This window comes from Pseudoliparis swirei, chromosome 6, assembly GCF_029220125.1.
Source record: "Pseudoliparis swirei isolate HS2019 ecotype Mariana Trench chromosome 6, NWPU_hadal_v1, whole genome shotgun sequence".
Lineage (NCBI taxonomy): Eukaryota > Metazoa > Chordata > Actinopteri > Perciformes > Liparidae > Pseudoliparis > Pseudoliparis swirei.
This window is the reverse complement of record NC_079393.1, coordinates 21,057,673-21,082,034: the sequence shown is the minus strand read 5'-3', so window position 1 is coordinate 21,082,034 and position 24,362 is coordinate 21,057,673. Positions and strand designations below refer to the sequence as shown.

The 24,362-nt window shown below is 42.4% G+C and overlaps 1 protein-coding gene across 5 annotated transcripts; it reads left to right on the top strand.

Annotated features, from left to right (window-relative positions):
* Nucleotides 1–1,102: 1,102 nt before the first annotated feature.
* dyrk4 (dual-specificity tyrosine-(Y)-phosphorylation regulated kinase 4) lies at nt 1,103–23,607 on the top strand. 5 transcript variants are annotated; one of them, XM_056417545.1, is made up of 15 exons: nt 1,103–1,552; nt 2,066–2,135; nt 14,582–14,665; nt 16,183–16,335; nt 16,931–17,081; nt 17,297–17,460; nt 18,424–18,560; nt 19,143–19,283; nt 20,061–20,199; nt 20,451–20,532; nt 20,641–20,813; nt 20,934–20,994; nt 21,173–21,302; nt 21,486–21,622; nt 21,866–23,607. In XM_056417545.1, exons 1-15 carry the CDS (start codon nt 1,545–1,547, stop codon nt 22,123–22,125), a joined length of 1,890 nt encoding a protein of 629 aa, XP_056273520.1. In that variant the 5' UTR covers nt 1,103–1,544; the 3' UTR covers nt 22,126–23,607. The 5 variants fall into 5 exon arrangements, with proteins under 5 accessions (XP_056273520.1, XP_056273523.1, XP_056273521.1 ...); XM_056417546.1 differs by lacking the exons at nt 1,103–1,552; nt 2,066–2,135 and adding exons at nt 11,756–12,153; nt 12,420–12,470; XM_056417548.1 differs by lacking the exon at nt 14,582–14,665.
* The last annotated feature ends 755 nt before the right edge of the window (nt 23,608–24,362 follow it).

Below are 24,362 nucleotides of genomic sequence, written 5' to 3'. Positions count from 1 at the left end.
TTGTTTAGCTTTAGTGTTACTATTATGAGTAACACTTGTTCTAAATTGAAATGTCTGCTGTGAAAAAGCTCAATGGATAAAAAAGAAGTTGTAGGATGTGAGACAATTGCTGCCCTTGGATGGTCTGATGTAGGATTATGAGGCCTGCACAGATTAACACCTTCACGAGCCTGTGACTACAGCCTGACAACTTGCAGTGGACTGCATTAAAACTAATTTGCAGAGGGTAATTGAAAGTGTCAGTGTCTGTTCTCTGTCTATGTCATATCACGAGTCATTAGGAGCTCTCGTTTTGGACTTTTTGGAGATCAAGTATTGTGGGCATCTTGTATGAGACAAATCCCTCATACAAGATGCCCATTGTACCAATGCCAGGTGATTCAGAGTGATTTACCATCCAATCATCAACTTTTTAGCCTCAAATATACAAAAATGAAAAGAGAGCCTTATAATTTTTTGTCTTGTATTTCTGCATACTTCAAAGACACATTATCATATTATTCTAACTTTTTCCCATTCTATTTCCTTCCTGTTCCATCTCATGCACGCCCCTTAAATTTATTCTCTGTGATCACAAGCAAAGTGCATGAGCTGGCTGCATTGCAATCGCACCGGGAGTCTCTCCCACTACACAGGTTGGTCGGAAAACAACTCTCTCAAGCAAAGTTCAGCCTTTTAATACAAAGATGTCGTCACATCACGTCATCCTGAGCTCGGATTGGCGCTGGACCGTCTAGGTAGGAGAAGGACTCCAAGAGTTCCCTCTCCTCAGCCCTTCACACAGGACAGGGCCGTCTCTGTCCCCCTCCCTCATGCAACAATACCGATAACATGGTGAGTGGTGTGTTGTGAGTCGCGTTTCTATACTTGAGAGCAGACATCAGAATATTTCCCAGGGAATTTTCTCACAAAACTAAGACTTTTTATACAATTACAATTAGGCTACAATTTGTTTTTGTTATTCTGAACTGGAGTAACCTGACAATAACATCAGCACATTCAGTATTTAAGATTTCTATTAACACATCCCAGAGCCTATACAGGAAATACATTAAAAAAACAAAAGAAAACATAGGCACCAATTTCCAACAGCTTACAACATTGTACATATGCATAGTCTATGCATTTACTTATTTACTTCTTTTTTTACTTTCTTTTTAAAAAAACATGATTTAAGATAACTTCTTAGTCACCTTTTCATCATTAATTGGGAGCATCTCGAGGTTTTAATCTCGGACATGGTTGTTAAATGCAATGCTACACCTTCGAGGAAAAGGTATAGCCCAGTGGGTGTCTGCCCCTCCCTTTGTCTCTCTCCTCTCCTCTCTCCTACCCGCACGTGAGCACCTGCCTAAAAGCTGCGTCAGAGTGAAAAAGGCAGAATCAAACTGTCAGTGAGCACTTACTGTTGCGCGCATAACAGCCATTGTATTTTGGATAAGCCGGTGGTGGTCACGCTCCGCGGCACACGGGCTCAGAGACCTCCAAATGTATTAAGCATGTCGCGCATGGCCGCTTCCTCACTGCCACCCTGTTGATTCACCATGAAAAGGTCAGTGCGTGTTGCTGTGTTGTTGTTTATTCATGTTTACAACAATATTTCTGCCATTCTGTATAGTGGAATAGTCTTATAGAGGCCAGTCTATAGATTTAAAGGCACATTCGTGTATAGTGTTTTTTGTCTCCCATTCATAAAAGTTTTCTTTCTTCGGGTGATTGGCTTCGGCTACTGGTTTAGAAAGGTGACTCAGAAACTACCTGACTGGCTTGCCACCTCATTAAAACCGGCATAGTTTGTATGCTGAATATAAGACAAACCAAAAAGCATGTGCCCAGAAGGTGTCAGTGTAGTTTAATGCAAAAGGCTGCAGCAATGGTATGTATGTATCTCGGTCTCCCTGTGACTGTCAATAAGATAAACCGGCTCATAAATTCCTGCCTTTTAAAAATATTTATCTCTAAATAATGTTGTTGAGCCATGGACCAATAAGTATTGGCATTACTAAATATTATGTTTGCATTCATACATGCAGTTATATTAAACTCAACTTTTTCCTTTGGACAGGATTGGCTCTAAAAATAAGCTGGAAAAGCTATTAAAGGAAAGAAAAAGCACCTTTCCGCTTCTGATCAAGGTAAGAGGATCGCTTTTCAGAATAACAAGTCTTTGATAGGCTCGTAATTGTTTTGTTGTTGTTGTCAGCCTGACCGCTTCGGTAATATTACCATAATTTCTAGCACCATGTTTTTGAGTGCCTCCAAGCAACCCTATACCCCGTGTCGATGTGCAGGCCATGAAATAAATGTTATTTCGGGGATTGTGTCCACTCAGCAGAAGAGATTTATTAGGGAACATGTTCTGTCTTGTGATGTTCTTGGCATGCATCACTAAACCATCTGAGAGATTAAAACTAGCCAACCCTGAGTCTTTATACAGCCACATGCTGTATCGGAGGTGTTCTGCGCTAACACCAGGATATCTCCTCTTCATGGTAAATTCCACGATCAATACGACATGTTCATGCTGCATTGGTCCGATTCACCTCCTCCCTTCCTGCGTGGAGGGATTATAATGTTTTAAAGCACTCACAGAGCTCCTATAAGACACTTTTCTATGAACTGTTGATTGAGCTTTGACAATAGATATTCATACTGCAGGGTAGTGCTGTGCAATAAAAGAGACATTTAAATATCTGGTCAGAAATATAATGAATGTTTATGATCCTACACCCTTGTAAGGTTGGCTGATATTGCTTTTCTATGATATTTATGCAATTAAATGTTGGATGGAGTAAATGTGGATATCATGAATAAGTGGGCAAAGGCAAAATAAAAAAGAACGAGAACGCAGAAGGTACATTCTGAAAGTTAGATTACTTTTGCGTAATGCAGCCTTTAAAACTGTGAAAAGACACCGACATGCGATACTACGATGCCTGGCCACACTGCAGGGTGTGTTGGTCTTCAACTCTTCAGTGCTTAATCCCACTATGGTCCTTTTTTGTACTTTGATCTAAGCACTTAAATAAAGCCCCTCACATAGATATTCTCATTCAGGTCCTTCCAATAAAGTCACTTATTTTTGTATATACTCACTGAAGACTAATCCCAACGTTTTGAAGTCTCAGATTCAACATTCTGTCCAGGGATTTTTTTGTAGATTCCTGAACCATTTTTATATATGATGATTATTTTCTCTATTGATATATTAATAGCATTTGTCTGTAAAATGTTAGCAAAAACTGGAAAACGTCTGTCACAGTTTTCCAACAGTCCAAAACCCTGAAGATATTTGGTTTACAATGATATAAAACAGAGGAAAAACAGGTATGGAAAAGCTAGAGACAGAGAATGGTTCATTTTTGCTTTCAAAAAAATAAAGACATAACAAACGAATCTCGATTGTCAAAATAGTTGAAGATTAACTTTGTTGACTAATCTGCATAAAAATAACGTCACCGCACTTGATCATTTGTTGTGCTCTCCATGGCCACGCCTCTACCCCCACTGACTGAGGAATAGGGAGTGCGCCTCCCCATTATTCCGATGAACCCTGCCCCTGATTGGGTTTCTCATCACAGCTTTGTCCTTTGTTGACACCGGACCTCGTGAAATAAAAGTGGCCATTAAGAGAGCGAGCTCACCTTTGCTGATATCAGTGTCACCAAGCATTAAAGTAGAGTATGAAAGCCTATATAACGCCATCCTTTCTATCAGCCCCTCTGCTTATTTATTACTTTGTGCATAAGGTTGTGCTGTCAAGTACGTAATTTAAGTTGAGTCCATATTTCTGTGTGTACTCCTCTGGCTGGTTGTCAGGGCCGTCACATGGCCAATGCTTCTCAACATGTGAACGCACCATAACAGTTGGCAGCCCCCTCTCTGCTGTGGATGACTGGTGGTGCACACAGGGCTGTGAAGGCAGGGGCTGCATTGGCCTTGCACAGCTAAGGCCGAGCCTAGTCTTTGTTGAGGAGGTGCTCCGGAGAGGACAACTGGACTGAGACACTCCCCAAGTCTGATAAACATTGATTGGATTTTTAAAAGAATGCTGGGTAAACAGCCACCCAGGGAGTTTTGTTAATGAGTGCCTGGCTTCGTTGCGCGAAGCGTCTGTTTTCCTTTAACGGTGACTCATGCAATGCAGAGCAGCGAGACCGGGTATGGCAACGTCCTCCCCCGTTGCAATCGCTCCTTCCGTCTCCTTGGCTCAGCTGCTTTGTTGTGTAATAATGCGTGAGCTCTGATGTGAAGTGTGGTTATATACAAAGGATTGGTTGTCGTCAACTTGTTAGGCGCACCGATTCCATCATCCATGAAATTATCATTTTCATATTTTCATTTTCGTTATTAGTTTGCACACGTCAACACCCACTGTGTCCAAACCAGAAAATGTTGCAGCTAATAAAAAAATTCAAATAATATTAATAAAACCGGATGGAAAATCCTCTTCAAACTCTGTCTCTCCACTGTTTTGACGACACTGTGTGGCACCATGCCGCTTGTATTTGGCACCCAGAGAAAACAAGTGTTTCGATCCTCATTGTCCACATCTGCCAAACATGTCACCACATTAATCCCTGCAATTTGTGCTAATTGTCACAGTTTGAAGGCGGCGTACCATCTGTGTCGGTCTCGCTCGGACACTGGGTCTTTTGTGTCCAGGTGGCGACAAAAGCGGATCGCCTTGCGAGGTTGTTGTTGAAGGTGACAGTAGAGTCGGTGCTTATGGGGTCAAAAGAGGAGCGGGCAACGCTCATCTTACCTGCACGACAAAGCTCACCTTTGCCTGTCACCCCTGGAAGAGCAAGGAGACAGGCTCACAGTTTCAGAGGGCTGGTAGGTTGGATACAGGCAGTGACTCAGCGTTTCCTGACTGGTCTTTCGTCAATGGCGAGAAGATTTGAAGAGAGTGAAAAGAAAGGGGGTCAAGTCTTTGAAAGTTCAAGGGGAAAATGACAGACGGTGACTTGTGTTGCCTGGCAGTGGGCAACATCGGAGCCATTTTAGGACGAGGTGTGTGGCCCCCGAGATGCCAGCCCGTCATCACTCACACGGGCCTGGCTGCACGAGTGCTACTGCTCCATCCTCGAGTTCTCAAAGCTGGCAGGGCAGAGTCTGGGGCATCCAGCTCAACACCCGCACTGCACATGATAGCTTAAAGCCCGTCGTGTTGATCTGCGACACACACGTTATGAATATGGAGGTGAACTAACAGGCTTTATAAAGTCTCACGCACACACACGCACTTGCCCAAGTTTGACGCCACACCTGCCTCAGCTGGTGGGTCAACTCCTTAATCTGATCGACCTCACTGAAATAACCGTGAAGCTCTGAGGCGCGAGCAGAGCCAGCCATGGGGCCCTGGGTCGGGTCTCGTTCCACGGTTGCATGAAAACAATTTGTTTTTGATGATACTGTACTAGATGAAAAAAGATGTGATTCTCAGTCACTGAGCAGTTTTAGGAGAATTATATCACGTTATTTAGGTTTTTAAGCCCTGGATTAGGTCTGTCTGTATTCTAGACTAGCTTCAAACATGAGGGATTAATTTATCAGACTCACGTTTGAGAATTAAGCTTTTTAATACCACTACGGTCCAACTACCTGCTAAACAATGCCATGGAACGTGGCTTTTGGCCCACTTATGGACATTTTTGTGACAGTTGGGGTCTCTGTTTGACAAAGAATGTAGACAGGAAGCTCTTTGTATGTCTGTTTGAGTTTATTATAGAACATGAAGGGATGTTTTATGTAGTATGAAGCACAAGAGGATTGTATTCTGTAAGCAGGTTGACTCGACAAGCTGGCACAGTTGATACAAATATGAAGTAGTAGGTCAACATCTGCCTCCATCAACCACCACAACTCATCACATATGCAAATAAACAGAGGTTATACATTATGGGTTGGCTTTAACAGTGTATGTGACAGCCACAGGGTCATTTGATGCAAAGCATCATAGTAAGAAGCAAAAAACCCGTAAAGTGTGAAGTAGATCGGATGAACGGTGCTTGAGACATACAAACCAACACACACATACAGACACATGGAGATTCATGAGAAATAATTCAGTGTCTCTTATTAATAACTCTTTTATTGATGGCATATTTCTTATGTGACAATGACAAATAATGTTTTTAATCTGGAAATTTATGTTGTCCAAATTACTAATTTAATTTAGATATCATCTTATATAGTCCGGCAGTACTTGGTTGCTAGTAGAAATGGCTCAAAATGACTACAGAGGTGATATTAGGTTACATATGATTTGCAATCAAAATATTTTATGATATTTTGTTGTCATAGTTAAACATCAAGGGGCGTAGTGAGCCACCATGTTTACCATGAAGTTACAGCATGATGTCATCACAACACAACTTGCTGTCACCTTCTGCTCTAAAACACAGTAGCTTCATGTACACAACACTTGTGAGACATATGTACTATTTTTTAAATATATATACAGTATACACTTTACATCAGTACAGAATGTTCCTGACTGAAGCAGTGAACGTATTACATGACTGGTGCAGTAGCCCATTTAGACATTGACAGAGCTTACCAACACATTGCTGATTGTTACTGTTGGAGTTTTTTTTAATGTCTCACTCTCTTCACCAACGTGAAGTGATCCTCTCCACATGGCTCATGGGATTTTGCTTGGTCTGAGTCCCGCTTAATTCTTTCAGCTGTGTCCACTACAACCACACAGACACACACACCAACACACACATACACACATACACATGCACGAATTTACTTCAACAAAGAAACACACATAATCACTCATTGCTGATTCCTTTTGAGAGAGAATGAGGATAATCAGGCAAGAGATTTAGAACTTGACTTGATTGTAATTACTTTGTAATAATTACAGCTTATCGCTGTGCCCGTGACATGTCATGTAATTTCTTTTTTAGGGGGGCAGAGGGCATTTTTAGGGGGAGATAGCGAATCAACAGTGTGTGCAAAATAGAAGAAGCAGTTTTTAAATTTGGAGATTTCTGCAAGAATTTAATATTTTGGTGAGCATTTCTTTTCTGGAAAAGCTACATTTTCAATCTACCTACAAAAGCCATACATCCTCTGAATGCCAGAGTTTGTTGTTGGACAGTTCCATGAAGCTGTATCCTAGATGTCATTTTTTATAGAGTATGAAAAGATTTCCGTACGATCACGTACAGTATATTAATGTATAGAACTGGGCTCCTTGGAGTCTCGGGTTTCCAGTCAAACACAATTGTTGCAATTCCAAGAGTTTTAAAATCCCTCAGCAAGTCAAATATTTTTAGAATAGGCAAAAAATAACACAAATATTTTGCCCAAAACTGCATAGGATTATCATAAAGTTGACATGTCAGTAAAGGGGTCCTTTGTGGGTATAGTCATAGATCCCATGTTAATTCAGATATCTTCAGGTGAGAGGGAACACTTGAACTTGTTGGAGCTTCTTCAAGCTAGCATGACTTGGCTAATACCAATGGCTGCATTAGGTTGTCTAGTTTCATGTGAAAGCTTGAAGACTAGTCTCAAATCTTTCACATGAAATTAGACAACACTAGAGTCTGTTAAATACAGCAATGTCTGCCGTGATTTTCAGGGTCACTCAGAGGGTTAAAGAGCAGTGTCCTTTAAGTCTTGATCCACTGACTTTCCATTCACAGACAACTGGATAAAGACTATAAGGGACCATCACCTGCAAGACTTTGTTAATATGCACCAATATCTATTGCCAAGACCATTAACATGTCATAAGCCACATATGAGACGATAATTGTCTGTATGCATTCGTGTCGAATGGGAACTCGACCTATATTTCACTGCACACCCTGTGTGTGTATGTGACAAATAAAACATCTTGAATCTTGAACATCTTGAATCTTGAATCTTGAATGTCGCTGAGAATCTCCCCGTACTGCTGATGCCACAGTCCACCTGCCAGCCAGGTCAAGCTACCCACACTCCTCTCTGCCAAATGGAAGGAGACTGATACTGTCTGCTTTGGCTGGCAGCTCAACTCGCTTCAGTTTGCCTCGTCTAGCACCTGGTAGCAATTCGCCCGGGCCTAAAAGCATGTAAAGCTCCGGGTTATGGTTCTCTAAGAGGAGGTCATCTGGCTCTGCTTTGACTGGGTCTCATCCGGCCTGGTGGAGCTTGTCCAACCATCTGCTGCTCACTCTATCCAGATCTGGCCTAATGGTTGAAACACGTGGGGAAGGTGTGTCCCTGGAAGGCCAGCAGACGGTCAAATGACTGTTATCACTGGGATTAGAGTTAATTAAAATGACATGAAAAACTGAAACCCAAATATGTTAAGAAATATAAGAGATACAGCAGCCACGACCCCGTGACATATACACTGCAAGAATGTCTCAGAGGGCAGTAATGAAATTCATCCGTCTGAGTCACGCTACAGAAATAGCAACATTTGATTAATGGATTTGGGCAGAATTTATGTAACATGCGTGTGGCCATTAAAAATAAATTTTCTTTGGTATGATAACAATTTTCTTAAAATGCTGCACTGTTACTTGAGGTAGAGGCACTTACTCACGTTGTACAGTAAATCATTTAATCATCAAAAATGAATAAAGAGATACAGGGAGGTAATTACGACACGGCGTTCCCCCATGACAACCTGCAGTATGAAGCTCATACTCACTGTGTGCTGTCCTGCTGTGGACTCTGCAGTTCTCTGCCACAGTGTCCAGCAGGCAGGAGGCCAGGAGCAGCCATCGGTGTGGTGGGATAAACTTTCACCTCCGCACGAGTTGTCAGCCAGACTGTGGCGTCCCACAGGGGTTCGTGGCTGCAGCGAAGCAGGTGGAGAACGGTAGAAGGGTTGTAGAGGGAGGGGGGTTGACAGCCCCTCTGGCGTTGTCTCCAAGATACCGTGGCAAGCGAGAAGGCATAAGAAAGTTGTGGACGCCACACAGGAGGCCCATTAGGGCTGCACCTCCTCCCCGTCTGACTTCCTCAGCCCCACGAAGAGGGCCACCGGGGAGGATGAAGGGTTTCTGTATCTCCTGTAACCCCCTCCCTCTCTGGACCTGCACTCCCACAGGCCTCCTTTACAGGAGGCTAAGTGCCAGGCCCCTGCTGCTGTGTCTCCGGCTCCGGATGGGTCCCTTGTTGAGTCCCATACATACGTCACCGGCAGCGGAAGAGACAGCGAGCACTCCCTCACCGACTATAGCAACAGCAGACGGCAACAGCCTCCTCTCACGGTCTGTCTTCAGCCTGCCGCTCTACTCTGTCTGTATCCCGGAACAAAGCAATGTAGTCTGGATGAACCTGAAGACAAAGAAACAGAAAGGGCACCGAGGTCTCAAACGACCAGAATGTAACCGTTTCTGAATATATGATGATGAGTGTAGGGGGACCACAGGAAGTCCTGCGTTAAGACGTCAGTCATATCTTCAGGATCCACATCGAAATACGACAACGGAAAGTCAGCGCAACTAAACTTTGGACCATCAAAGCTCTGCAGAGTTCAAGAAGGACTTGATTCTGTCAAATGGAGACGAGGAGCAACACCATAACTTACAGTTTCTAGACCGGAGGAAATGCAGGCCTGGCATCATCATCACCATCATCATTCATTTAGCTTCTGAGTGCACCCATCTGATCTCTGACTCCCCTCAAGATGGAAATGGTGTCTGGAGGCTGAGGTTGTCTTCAGTGTGTGTTGGTGGCAGCATGGGGGAGATGTGCTATGTGGGAAGACGGGACCTCGCCTGCCTGCTGTGGCTTTAGCCTTCTCCAGGGCTGCTGCTGGGGCAGGAAGAGGAGAGTCCAACCTGAGGTATGTTTGGAGGCAACAGAGGCAGCACAACTATTTGCTGAGAATCTTTTCCATTCCACACTCACACTTCTCACAACTTTGCTTTTGTATTCCCTGTTCAGAGTCTCTATTTTCAGAATTGCTCACTGGTATCACAGTCCTCATATATATTTGTGGTTGCCATGGTGAGATATACTGTCTCTGCATTGTTTTGCTCACCAATGTGTCCCGTCCCCCCCCCACACGTCTCTCATAGTGTGTCTGGCAGTGATGTCTGAGTAGCTCTCTTTATCTGCAGCCAGCGTTCAGGAGGGGGAAGCTTGTTTAGGGGATGGTGGCAGTGGCTGTGTACGATGGTCATTGCTCTGCGAGCGGTGCCAGCGTCCATGAGGGTCTCTGTTGGTCTCTGGTGTTAGGATCGAAGCTTGTTTGACGAGTCCAGGTTCATACCGAGCTCTGCACCGTCTCCAGTGACTGGCCATTGGTTGAAATGGGGCAGTGATGGGCGGCGATGTCGATGCTGCTGTCAAGAATGAACTCTGACGTCTTGGTGACGTTGAGGAGCTGCCTGTGAGTACACCACTGAGGGAAGAGGGCAACAGATTGTTGGCAGGCTGTGGTTGAGTCTCTGTCCGTGAGACTGTGTTTAGTTGTGTCAGCAGAATATTCAAAAGTGTGTTGTGATGGAGGAGGAGCTGAGACCATCATTGATGAGGAGTTAGTCTAGAAAGGAACTCAGAACCGAGCCTTGAGGGAACATTGGAGACACAGTGGTGCCGACCCTGACTGCCAGTCACTCGTGTATCGATGGATGAGGAGAGTGTGACGGGAAGACGGGAGAGATAGCTGATTATCAGGTCTCGTTGAATGATAAGCGATTCTTTTTTTTTTAGATCCCCCTTCTCCCAAACACCGTCGGAGAATGTCACCCCAGTTCATAAAACTGCAAAGTCATGGGCTTTCAGAAGTGGGCCATTTATTTATTAAAATGAAAATCTTTACATTGAACGTAATATTTCTGTTTCTATAATAATTGAATTGATCACATTCACTTTCATTCTTCCGATTACAATTGTTCCGACAATGCTGAAGTCTATAGATTGAATAAAATGCAAAGTAATGTGTGATTACGTCTGAAATTGAACTCCAATAGCACACAGCCGCCTCCAGTCTGGTCTGTTCTACTCTGCATGTTGTATAAGGCGAAGGCCTCCTGCTGCAGCCTGTAATATCTTTATTAATCAGGCCAGCTTTAAGGAGCCTCCACCCTCTTGTCGTCCCTCTGTTCCTCCTGAAGGGCCAGTCCACAGCGGGGGCTGATCACGGATTGTTAGCAGCACCTCACGTATATGTAATGTCTGATCTCCAGTGATTTAACCTTGTGATTACGTAGTGTTTTATTGTGGTTATATATAACTTCTTAAGTGCAACAGTAGATTAGGGAAGAGGGGAATCGATTAGGAGAGTAAGGAGGGCAGGTTCATGTTCTCTTGTTACAAGTTTTAGCTCTGAGAAAATATAGTTCACAAAAAAGAACGAGACTGGTTTCTGTATTTGTCACTAAAACATTTAACATACCCAAGACCTCTTTTCAGATACATTAAAAGCCCTTTTTTCATCACTCTTCTTTAGCTGGATGTTGATTCTGTTAGCTCTTGTACCAATTATGAAAACAGATTTAGATCTCACAAGATGATGCCGGTTAAATAGAAGCTTCCTGTAGGTTGGGCATGTATCTGCAGGGCTCAGACCTGACAGTGGGCAAGGAAACGATGACCTCTCACGGGCTGTTGTTGCACTTTCTGGAGGGTTTCAGCAAAAGTAGGAATTCAGTTAATAAATAATAATTAGTAAGAAACGAGTGCAACTGTCCTGTCATGTCCGGTGTAATATTTGCAGAACGGACAGCAGTCAGTTAGTAGAGAGCGAGCAGAACCACAGAATAAGACTGGCCACGACGTGCGTGAGTCGGTGTGAACCCTCGCGCTGTCCGGCGTCGGTGTTGGAGCGCGCATCAGTCACACACAACACGGGGTCGCTGGACGACAGCGGACGAGTTAAAAACACATCGATATCAAGAAAACCGCAGCTGTCAGCGGTAGAAACCTGAACAGGTGGCAGAGAGCCCTCGACAGATCGCCTCGCTCGCTAATCGCCTCTCAGCGGCGCGCGCGTAAAACCCGGAGGAGCGCGCGGGTCGGATCCGTCATCGGGACTCGTTTGTGTCGCGGAGTCGCAGGACGTGCGTTTTGGTTTTCGGGCTGGACCGACAGAGTTGGAGACAATGACCCTTTGTTGGATTTGATAACAACTCTGGTTGGAAGACACTGATAACAAGCAGCATGTTGCCAGAAATAAATAACAAGGTGAGGCACTTTTTGTGATGGCCGTTAGTGTCCTGTGGTGCTCTGGTTTATATTATGGTGGATTTGAAGGCAATGTATTTCCAATCAGTGTCAAAATTAGTTTGTTTTAATATAATAGCATGGCTGGTTTGCTTATTGAGTCAATTCAAACATGATATATAGTTATAATCATACATTATCTCCCATAATATCACTTAAGCATTCCTCTAATACTCACACTATTCCTATTTTTGCTTTTCCATGGAATAAGAGTGTATTTTGCCCAGATACAGGGCTTCGTTCCAGGCCAATTCCATGTTGGGAGAAACCCTCTGCAGGTATCCTTTTACAATTATGAACTATGATACAAGTCACTGTAAATTCTCCAATAATCTGTAGCTATACATGCCAAGAATGTGAAGGGATCCTCAATGTGCTCACTCTGTCGTCCCCCTGTCACTGGACCGCGTGCCAAGTTATGAAGAAAAATCAGATCCACTTCTATTTTAGTCGTTTCGTCAACTTATTTCAGTGTTTGTGCTGCTGACAGAATTCTATATGTGTTGTGGTGTATTTTACACCTTACATGGAAACTATTGCAGATGTAAACCTTACCATTTGGGGTATTTTCGCCTTTATATTGTTCTAGTAACATAAGTTATATATAATGGAATGTTTGCATTGATAAACTAATTATCTTAAAGCCTAAGCCTCAATGTCGTGGTCACATGTGATGCCAACAGGAAGCAGCATGCTGTGTGCAATAAAAACAACAGTGTGATTATACAATGAAAAAATACGTGCTGGCATGTGTGACAGCCGATAGTGTGAGTGGGCACAGTTTCACAGCTTGTTGATGTTACTTCCGGATTTATTGCTTTGCTGACCCCCTGACCAACTGACACTTGAGGACCCAAAGCTGCTTCACATCGGCTCCATTCATCTATTCGTGGGACTCAATTTATACTCGTTGACACATTGAGAGCAAATGCCTCCTATCATATACGTGTTTCATTTGTGCCCAGAGAATGTACTGCATGTATTTATGGATATGCAGGAAGGATTATTTACTGTATTGTTCAATGAAACTGCACCCGACCGCTTTCTTGGGCAAACAGGAATTTTAGGCACAGATATCGACAAATATATATATATATATATATATATATATATATATATATATAGATAGATAGATGGATAGATATTGCTCTTCTGTCTCTTAAAAAATGTCATTATTTCAGTAAAAGGACAGAGGTGAGATCTTGGCTTCCCAGCCATTATTATACAGTAAAACTGTGTGCACTCGGCATGTTATGATGTCACTTGGTTTCCACTGGCTAAGTGCTCATTAGCCAGGCTTACTGTAGATGTTAACAGGTGATGTTTTAGAAGCCAACCTGCCTCAGTGACCTACATGGCTCACTCGGCTCCTGGCATTGTAACACGACTGTTGTAAACCTTTCTCTTTGTATATTAGGGCCGTCTTCGACGACACAAATTCATACACAAACACAAAAGTTTCTCCACAAAGAATCACACAGGCAGCCCTAGACTGTCACTCCGTGTTTTGGGCTTTTCTTACTGAAATATTGAATCAACTTTAATGTTGATGCATGATGACTTTAAGAATACAATCCAGAAGGTTAGAAGACGGTTCAGTGTCTCGTCCTCTTCCTCTGATCTGTGACCGCCGACAGGACGTTTGCTTCTTCATCAAAGTTTTACTGTAAGATGGTTGGGAAGCCGTTTCCTATCCAGCACCTGCGGACCACACCAGCCCCAACCTGTCCCTCCCTCCCTCCCTCCCTCTCTCCCTCCCTCTCTCCCTCTCTCCCTCCCCGAATGCAGGCTGGCAGAATGAGTCCAACCCGTATCCCCATACGGGGCTAAGCTTTATTTCACCCATATGGTTTCGCCTCCACGCAGTCGCACTCTAACCCGCTGATTAAAGGCACATGTGAGCTGGCTTGGTGTCAGAGACAATCACACTGGATCACTCCAAATGCATATGCTACTTCAGTATATCAAGAACTCGGTTGCTTTATTACTTCATTTGTCGCTTCCTTTCGACACATTTAGGAAAGTGGATCTGTAGTTTGCGCGGGCTTGGTGTCACTTACGTGTTCACCCACATGCACATGTTCACACACCTGTGCTAACTAGCAGGTAAACAGAAAGCACTGGATTGCGAGAGGGTGGTTGTTGCTGGGTTATTGCAGAAGTAATCTATTTTAGTACTTTTCTTTTGCTCGTCTCGCTGCCCCGGGCTGTGTATTCTTTTTAAAGCGACTGGAGAATCCAGGCAGCACGAACACAAGCAGTGGCTTCTTATTATTCATTATTATTCATGACCGCTTCAGTTTGCCTCTCGGCCTCAAATACTTTCTAAATCTGACGTCAGAGGTCAAGAAGAAAGATATAGTTGATGTGTCTCTCATTCCTCCCACAGACGTCACGAACGGAGGCCTTCCCTCACCCTCACAGACTCCAGGCAGAAGGCAACCGTCTTGGGACAAACAGACCCTGCTCGCAGGTGTTTAGTGTTTGACTTTTGTGAGGTTTATTATTTCATCAACATTGATTGAGAGAGATTTGTCTTATTATTTTCTTTTCATGCACATGCAGTAAACTACTCCAGAATGCTTTCTCCTAGTAGAAATGCAAGGCTCAAATATGATGCTTTTGATCATTAGCCGAGCAGCTCATTGAAAACGTGTGTATTGGGATGGACAGATCATCTATATTAACATACTCATAGAAAAGCATAAATGTGGCTGGAGACGTCTGTCTGCACATGTGGTTGTGTGTTGTAACGCATCACAGATTTCCATTGATGCAAGTGCAGCTTTTGTTAAGCAGCATGCCCCCCGGTTATGCACAGGCACATAACTGTGTGTACTTCCTCTGCCTGTTGAGGCAGGAGCTGCCAACTATATTTAGCTCTATCTCTATGCGTCACAACCAAGTTGGCAGATCCTGCAGCAGCCCCCTAACGCGTGAGATGACTATCTACTGTATGGATGGGGAAGCTTGTTTTCCCTGGAATGCTATTAATAATTAATATTAAATAATGTCGTAGGTTGCTAATGCACTACATTACTGAAGGCTACATGAAAGTATGCAGTTCTGTTTTGACTTACTCCAACTGAAATTCGAGTGGAAATGCAACTCAGTAAGATAAGACATGTCTTAGAATATACTGTATAATGCCCCTCTGACACAGATACTAGTCCGTAGGATATATCTCATTTTTCCCAGAGAACTTGGCACTGGACACAGGAGGTCTAATTTTGCCCATCATTGCCAGGGCTCAACCTCGCCAGGCTGTGACACATGTAATCATGCTCGCAGAGCAAGCAGCATGGCAGCCAGTGAAAAGCAGGTTGCTGCTCTTCACCTCCCCCACGGAGCCGCGTCCGACAGACTCTGTCAGGGCCCGGCCTCACAGGCTTTGTCCCCATTTCACTCTCAACCTGATCAGTAATTCCAGCCGCCGCTCTGGGGGTCCCGGTCACCTGAACCCCGGCAGACGAAATGCATGTGAGAAGGATGTAGAACGCGAGCTGAGAACATGAACCACAGTTGATGAGCTGGAGCCCAACACACATACTCTTGAAAAAAATGAAAGGGTCTGGAACAAGTTTGTAGCTACAGTGTCAAAAGAATAATTCATTTTGACTTCCCCCTCTTTCTGCCTTTGCTGTGTGTAGATGTGCTGATCAGTATTAGTTATTCTGTTGCAACACAGTGGGCTATTCTCTACAGGGAAAGATCTGAAAAGCCTTCAAGTTGTGAATATCGGCCATTTTCATTGAAGATTTGACGGAACATTCTCATGAATATTCTCATTTTTCTGATTAAGACGGAAGTCTGCACTCATCAACGTCTTTAGTCTCACTGCTTGACATGTTATGTTGTCGGAGTGACTAGAAAAGCGTGTTTCCTCCATCATCTGACCCTACTTCTCTTGTGTCTGTTAAGTAACTTTATTGTTTCTAATGTGCATGTATTTATTCACGGCAGTAAAAATAAACATACTCTTGTTTACAGAAGTTTGGCCCTGGTGTAGGGACCCTGCCTCAGCTTGAGCCACCAGTGGTCCAGGTGGTGGTCAGCAATGCCAAAAACCAACACCAGCAGTCGGACAACATCTTGCCCCAAATTGCCAACAAAGGGGCCCAGAACAACTACCAGACCCACCCGGTGAGGCTCTCATCCACCTGCAGCTTGTGAAACCCTCCAGGAGCAGCTTGTTTGCATTAAAGAGCCTGAATGGAACAAATAAATTGAGCATCAATATTTCTCGAGATTATACTTCAAAACTGAGTAACACCATAGTGCATTGGTTCTCAAACTTTTGGGAGGAAGAAGAATGTCCATGCACCACCACAACAACAAAATGGTCTATGCTGACTTTTTATTTAAATAACTTTGTATGACTCCTCCAGCTGTGCTTTTTCAAATAACAGAATAATGAAAAGTGCAATCACTTTCAAGTAAATGTGCAATCACCTTGTTAGAACAATGCAAATAAAGTTAGTTGTGCAAAAAAACGGTACAGGCATTTCAACATGTATTTATCAATGACTTAGTTGTATGTCCTTTGAACTTGTGTAATATGTGAATTTCTAAATAAAGGTCTTTCTGCATTTCCTCCTGCGCCCCACTAGAGGGGCGCGCCCTACAGTTTGAGGACCACTGCCATAGTCGATGCAGAAACTGAAATGTTGTTACTTTATCTTTTCTATGCTCATAATTACAAATAACCGCTGTCTGTGTGTGTGTGTTTATTGTGCAGGACGAGAGGCCAAAGCCCAGCCAGCAGTTCAGTATGCGTATCGGTGCAGCAATGGATAAAGGGTCCGTGTCCCGCAACAGCAAGATGTTCAGCAACAAGCTGGAGAAAGAGAAGGCGTATGAGGGACAGAAGTTACCGATGTCCCCCATAGGTACGACTTTGTGGATAAGAATACAAGATAACTAAAAATGTGTTTTCTCACATTTTGAATCTTTCTAAACAGGCTTGTAACTAAGTAAGATTTAGTTTTGATGCTGTAAAAAAAAACATGTCGGTATTGAAGTCGACGGCTCACAATCCTCGGCTGAAGTGCAATCAATATGATCGTGACTCATCTCACCCTCCTCCTCTTACTTCCTGTTGCAGAGGCACTGAAGAACTTCCAGGACCGGCTGACAGAGTTTGAGCAGGAGGAGGTCATGGACTACGCAGAGATCTGGTTCCTCGGTCTGGGCTCTCAGAAGCTCGAGGGTTCCCAAGGCACACCGCAGAACTCTGGATATGATGACGAGCATGGAAGCTACGTCAGGGTGAGAGGGTTGGTCTGTCACAAAACATTAAGGCTGGTTTTTTGGGTCAAAAGTTAAAGATTAAACAGTATTTGTTTGTTTTTTACTATTGTTGAATGTCAAAAGCCATACATTTAGAAATGTTGTGGTCTGTAGCCCGGCACGCAAACCTTCAAGAAGCATTACGCAAAAGATACTCCCAAGTCTTACATGATAGCATCTCCCGGAGGCACTTGAATGCACCGCCAAAGAGTTTGCTAACAAAAGTGACGAAATGTGCACCGTGGGGAATTTTGTACTGTATAATAAAGTGCAAAACAGAACTAAAAGTCACAGTGTTGTTGATTTTCAACGCACCAGTATAGTCCTATAAATGACCCCGTGGCTATTCAGAAAAATACATACACTCATCAATTGTGCAGAAACATGAAATTTATATAGTTTGAAAAGTAAGAAGATTAATTGAAAATGTGAAGACTTGTCAATTATCAGTTCACACGCTCACACACACTCACACACACACACACACACACACACACACACACACACACATATGCATGCTTTCAACCTGTGTAAGATGAACTGTACAAGACCAGGCGCCTTTATATGACCTTAATCCAGCGCTGCAGACAGTCTGTTGGGCTGACTTCATTGTTTACTTCTGTACGATAAACTGAACTGAGGTCATTCAACAGACTGTATGAATCAGACGACTGACAGGCAGTTATTTATGTCACAATATGTGATAAATGAGCTGTTTAAGGCTGAGTATGTCTCTATTGAGGCTCACCTCACTGTGGCAAGCGTGAACTGACAGTTACAGCAAAGCACGGTTGAAACTGTAGCACGCAGCCCATCAAAGGTGTTGTCATTGAGTCAATAACATGTATATTCATGTTAGGATTATGAAGTGATTGAGATTTTATTTTTCAGTAAAGGCATAATGCTCAAATAGTCATAGTGCTCTTCCTTTTGCCTTTTCAGGTGCTGCATGACCACATTGGATACAGGTTTGAGGTGCTTGAAGTGATCGGGAAAGGCTCCTTTGGACAGGTCCTGAAATGCCTGGACCACAAGAACAATGAACTGGTAGCCATTAAGATGATACGCAATAAGAAAAAGTACGAGCACACTCACATATTTCCTTCTGATTTATTTCATTTGATTCTGGCGAGGTCACCTTCGTCTGGGCCTTTCCGAGAAAAGATCTTAAAATGATTCATCCATCTGTGTTTCATAAATATGTACTCTCTAGAATAAGTTATTTATCAAGGAGTCAATTAATCTGAGATCTGACACCCTGTTGTGAGGTTTTCTCAAATCCCTTTGCTGCGATCGCTTTACACTTTAAGAGTCAAATTGTTGACATGTTGATTTGGCAGCAGTCATCCGTCTTACCGACTCCTCAATAATGCAGAAAACAAAATAGTGCTGGAGAACTCTGCTTATCTCTCCATGGAGAATGTTGTGTATGGTTGACATGAATAAATGTCCAGGGATTGATGTACAGAGACAAACCTCTCAGAGATAATCAACAGCAGAAATGCATATATAGCATTTCCATAGAGATAGTATCCGTCACAATTGGACCGAAATACATTCTTTAATTAATTCTGGCCCTTCGATACCTTGAAATTCAGAAATAAATGGTCATATTTGTGTATATTCCAGTTCTCTAACACCTCCTCTGTAAATGTGTCTAGGTTTCATCACCAAGCTCTGGTTGAGCTGAAGATCCTGGATGTAATAAAAAGGAAAGACAAAGACAATCTCCACAACGTCATCCACATGAAGGAGTACTTTTACTTCAGAAATCACCTCTGCATCTCCTTTGAGCTCCTCGGGTTAGTACGTGTCTGGTGACTTTGTCACCTGTTTACAGTTAAAGTTATTCAGTCTTACCTCCTTCATTACTACATATTCTGCAGGCAGGCAGGCAGGCCTGCATGTTCATGAGTTAGTGCCACAACAGTATGTGTAGACATTACTGTTAATCAAAGGCGCAACAGCACAGTTAGATCACTATCTTCACAAAGGCCCTTCTAACTTGTCTTTACTCATTCTAACACTACATTAACACATTCAATCAGGAGTTAAGTGATCACCTGTGTACCTTAAACCATCCGTGTTCAACTAATATCTCTTTGCAGGGAGATCGTTCTGTGTATCACTCAGGCTGAGTGACCTTTAGAGGACGTCTGGGACCGACACCTCTTCCATTACTGTCACCCAATCCTTTAGTTAAGGCCTTGATTAGAGCCCTATCTCTTACCCCTTATTGCTTGATGGTGTGAAGGCTCAAGTCACACAGTCTAAAGAAGTATATGCTCATTACAAGTAGCAAGAAATAGTAGGTGGACACATTCTGTGCCTCACAATCAAAAATAATTTAAGTAGTTCTCAGTCAGTGGATGTTTTTTTGATGTAAATAAAGTGTAGAGCGTTGATTTGTGGAGCATTTAGAAGTTCTTCCTGAGGTGCATCTTTTCTTAAAGTGAATCTGCACCGGGCTCACAAAGTACTGAGATAGAGATTATTGTAAAGAAAATGAATCTTATCAGTCTTTTTATGTATTAACAGCATTATGAACTAACGATACGCCGTCTTGTTTCTTTCGTCAGAGTGAACTTGTATGAGCTTATCAAAAAAAACAACTTCCAGGGCTTCAGTCTGGCTCTCATCCGTCGGTTCACCCACGCTCTTCTCAGGTGCCTGCAGATGCTGCACAGGGAGAAGATAATCCACTGCGACCTCAAGCCGGTATTGACTTCATAGTTCCTGGAATACCTGAACCTTTTATGAGATATAGAATATAAAACACAATTTAGAATATAGTCAACAAAACCCAATGTGGACCACTTCATCCACTGAATCATTGCACTGCTGGTAAAAATGGATTCCCTAGAACAGTAGTGGACACATTGCTCCATCTTGTGGAACAATGTGATATTGCAGCTGCATCGTATACAAGCAACTCGTTTGAAGGTGTTTTCCTTCTACTTGTCATACAGGAGAACATTCTTCTGTCTCAGAGAGGGCCGGGGAACATCAAGGTGGTTGACTTTGGATCAAGCTGTTATGAACAACAAAGAGGTGAGCGCATAAAACTCCATGAGAGAATGTGTAACGATACTTAACATGTCGGGATATTCCCAGGAACGGTTTTCCATTCCTCACTGTGTCGTCTGTCTCTTCCCTTAGTGTACACCTACATTCAGAGTCGCTTCTACCGCTCCCCAGAGGTCATCCTGGGTCACCCGTACAGCATGGCCATCGACATGTGGAGTCTGGGTTGCATCCTTGCTGAACTCTACACAGGCTATCCTATCTTCCCAGGGGAGAGCGAAGTGGAGCAGATCGCCTGCATTATGGAGGTACGACATGGAAATGAGTGTGTGTGTTTGTGTATGTGTTTTGTAAATGCATAAACATTTTCCAATATGGTCGTTGAGTTGCGTCAGCTTGTTCAGGCGTCCTGATATTTTGACTTCCAGGTTCTGGGGATGCCTCCAAATGATTTTGTTCAGTCAGCTGTGAGGAGGAGGCTGTTCTTTGGTGAGAGCTTATTCAATTTCATATATTTTTAATTTTAATGTATCATTTATGAGTTATAGCAACCAATGTGGACCATAGGATTACTAAAAGCCATCAGAAGATAAAAGGTGTGAGGCTACTCCATAGGAACAATGTGCCGAGATTATAAATGAGTGCTGTGTGTGATGATTGTGTGCAGACTCCAAAGGAAACCCCAGGAACATCACCAATAGCAAGGGGAAGAAGAGGAGACCCAACTCCAAGGAGCTGTCAACGACGTTGAAAACAAATGACACTTTGTTCTTAGACTTCATCAAACGCTGCCTCGCGTATGTTCACTCTAAACATCTGCATGACTGTATACCAGAACAGGCTTTTCTTAAATCTGTAATAAGCTCCAATAAACTGGATGTGACTTTCTTTATTAAGTTTGCTTCAATAGTACTTTATTGAAGAGGAAATCACCATCTGTACAAGCAAACTTAAATTATTATTTTTCTGTGTGTTTTTAGTTGGGACCCGACTAAACGTATGACTCCAGACGAGGGGCTACAGCACCAGTGGATCCTGGAGGGAAATTTCAACAAAGTCCGGCCAAGAACAAAGCCAACGGTTAAGAAGGTCTCAGAGAGTTACACCAGCAAAGCTGGTAAGAGGACAGTCCATTGCATCATCCATACTATATTTTACGCACAAAGTATAAATACAACAAACAGGTCAATTAAAGCCGAGGAAAAATGCAAAATATAATCTGTACGGTTTAGTTGGATTTGGGTACATGTTGCTCACTCTCATCCACTATTAGCTGTTGCCATAGCAGCGGACACACCGACAGAAATGTTGTGTGTTCACGTCGAGCTGGCATTTAATGTCTTTTGTTTCCGTGGCACAGTGGAGAAGGACGGCTCAGAAAGCAGCGCCACTGACAAGCTGAAGAGAGACGGCACAGCGACGGCCACAAAGATGGCCCCCGCCGAGCGTCTGCGGCCCATAGGGGCCTCAGCGGAGGAGGAGGTGTGTGAGTATGAGGGGAAGCAGCCAGGAGGAGGTGGAGAGAGGCCCGTTCACATCATCATCAAGCCTCGGGAGGAAATGGGCACAGAGAGTAGAGAAAGCCAAGAGCTGTCTCCGTGTTTGCCCCCGATCATATAACAGTCAAAGGGAATCGTGCTGCGTTCACGGCATGTGGGAACTCTTGTTTAGGCTCAGTGGCCCACTGCCCACCTGGGAGGGATTGAGTTGGTGAAGCGGAAGTAAGTAACAGCTAAGAGAAATTGGGATTTGTTTGGCCCTGCACACAAAGAAAATATAGAGATCCTTTAAATCCATTAACTACAAACACTGCCATTTTGCTGCTGTGTCTAGATGACGTCATAAAACAACATGTTAGAGACGTCCGAGCCAGAATAAAGTCTCAGTTTCTGAGTTTCAAGTCGGAAAGAAGTGGATGTTTTCATCTGAAAGGCAGGAAGCAAACCAGTTCCCACATGCCGTGAACATATAGATGTAAGGAGGTGACACTGTGTTCATCAGCAAAGAGGGACTTCCTCTATTTATTGTTTTAAGTATACAGTCCTTGTGTATTCTTTTATTCTGTGAAACTTTGAATTTGTATGACCGTGAAGTCAGTCAAGTTGTACTTTTTTTATACAGGACTTAAGGTGCAGTTGGAGGCATTTTGTTTTTGTGTGTCACAGTTGAGATATCAAGCTGTCTGCCAGGTTATACAGGTTATATACCATAACGCTTTTACTTTGACTGTTAAGAAACAAAGGCGTACACACTGCATGGTTATGAAATGTATAAGATATTAGTTTTTTTGTCTTTTATTTTTTTTTTATTTTACACATTTAGCATAACTTACATGAAGTTAAGAAGTGTGCAATAAAGGCTGAGCCAAAATATGTTTTTTTAAATCATGTTAAAGAAATAATTGTCATATGCAGTTGTAGAATGTAGTTGATGACATTGATTATCAATGATTTCAGGTATTTATAACAGAATATGTTTGATCCTATGTTTCATATTTGTTTAAAAATGTAATTCAATAATTGTAAAATATGTAATTGTAAGTGAAGTCAATGTATATATTTTTGCTGTATTTACTGTGTATGTGTAATACAGAACTCATGTTAAGAAATTATTTCGGATATTTGTTGAGAGTTTAGACAAGGTTTTACTTGTTGTGATGTTACTCTATGAACATATTTTGTATGTTTGTTATTCATGAACCCTTTTATATTATAAAAAAAGACAATCCCGTTATTGATAGTTTGTGCCTTGCAGTATTAGAAGTCTTGCACTTTACTATTGTGTGTGTACACCTGCATTAGAAACTGTTGGATTCTCACCTGTCAACAAGGGTTCAGACTACTCTGCCAGTATCCCTTTTATTTGACAAAATGATATAGTGTCTAATGTTAAAGAACATAGCATCTTTTTATAATGGATTTATGTCTTAAGTCGCCAACAGAGATCAATTTACATTTATTGTATTCAAAATTTAATCTATTAGCTAAGCAACAAGATCCCAAGAGAGATTGCAGCGGAAATAAGAAACGTTATGTTATACTCATGAACATGTGTATGTCTCTTTGTCTTTTATGATGAAATAAAATGTTGTTTTAAAGAGTTTATGTTTATAACATTTATTATATTGTTGTGGGAGAATTTAATGCTTCATTTTGAAATTATAATGACGCACTGTTGGCATATTGTTATAATGCAGTATCTCACTTCGTTTTCACAGCCTGTTGCTAAATAAGTAACTGATACATTAAAACATATGTATTTTAAATAAGTATTGTACAATAATTGTATCATGATGATTACATTTAATTTACTATTTGTTTCCATTTACGAATTTCTCTTTATCATATTCCGTCCTTATAATTTCTCAACCTATTTCTACATGAACTAACATTTGCAGTTTTCACTTTGCTCTCTGTATGTCAACAGTGTGCCACCGACCAATTAGAAAACAGCAACAGGAGCTCTGATTGGTTGATTTTTCCTCACCTGTGCAGCACAGGGCTGCCACCTGCTCCCTTGACCGGGAACTAGTGGTTGCAAGAGTGGATTTGACCTTTTTTACTTTTAGTCATTCAATGCATCATAAATACTGAATCAAAATAGCTTTTAAATTATTAATAATAAGTATAATAATTATAATTAGATATTGAAAATCTATAACCTATAGAAACGTGCAGATTGCATGTCAAATTATGTGAAAGAGTTTAAATATGCGTAATCTAAAATGTTAGATTTTTAATTTATTTAAAAAACTATTGTTCATGAGAAAAAAAGGTAAAACACAGCATGCAAAAATACATCCACGGTCAGTGTTTTTTGTATTTATATATTGGTGCCAATAGAAACAATCGACAGCA

Bases quoted from the DNA above. Each gene is read 5' to 3' on its own strand.
- dyrk4 (XM_056417545.1), top strand. The intron at 16,336-16,930 runs GTGAGGCTCTCA...TTTATTGTGCAG, and splicing joins ACAACTACCAGACCCACCCG to GACGAGAGGCCAAAGCCCAG. The intron at 20,200-20,450 runs GTATTGACTTCA...CTTGTCATACAG, and splicing joins TCCACTGCGACCTCAAGCCG to GAGAACATTCTTCTGTCTCA.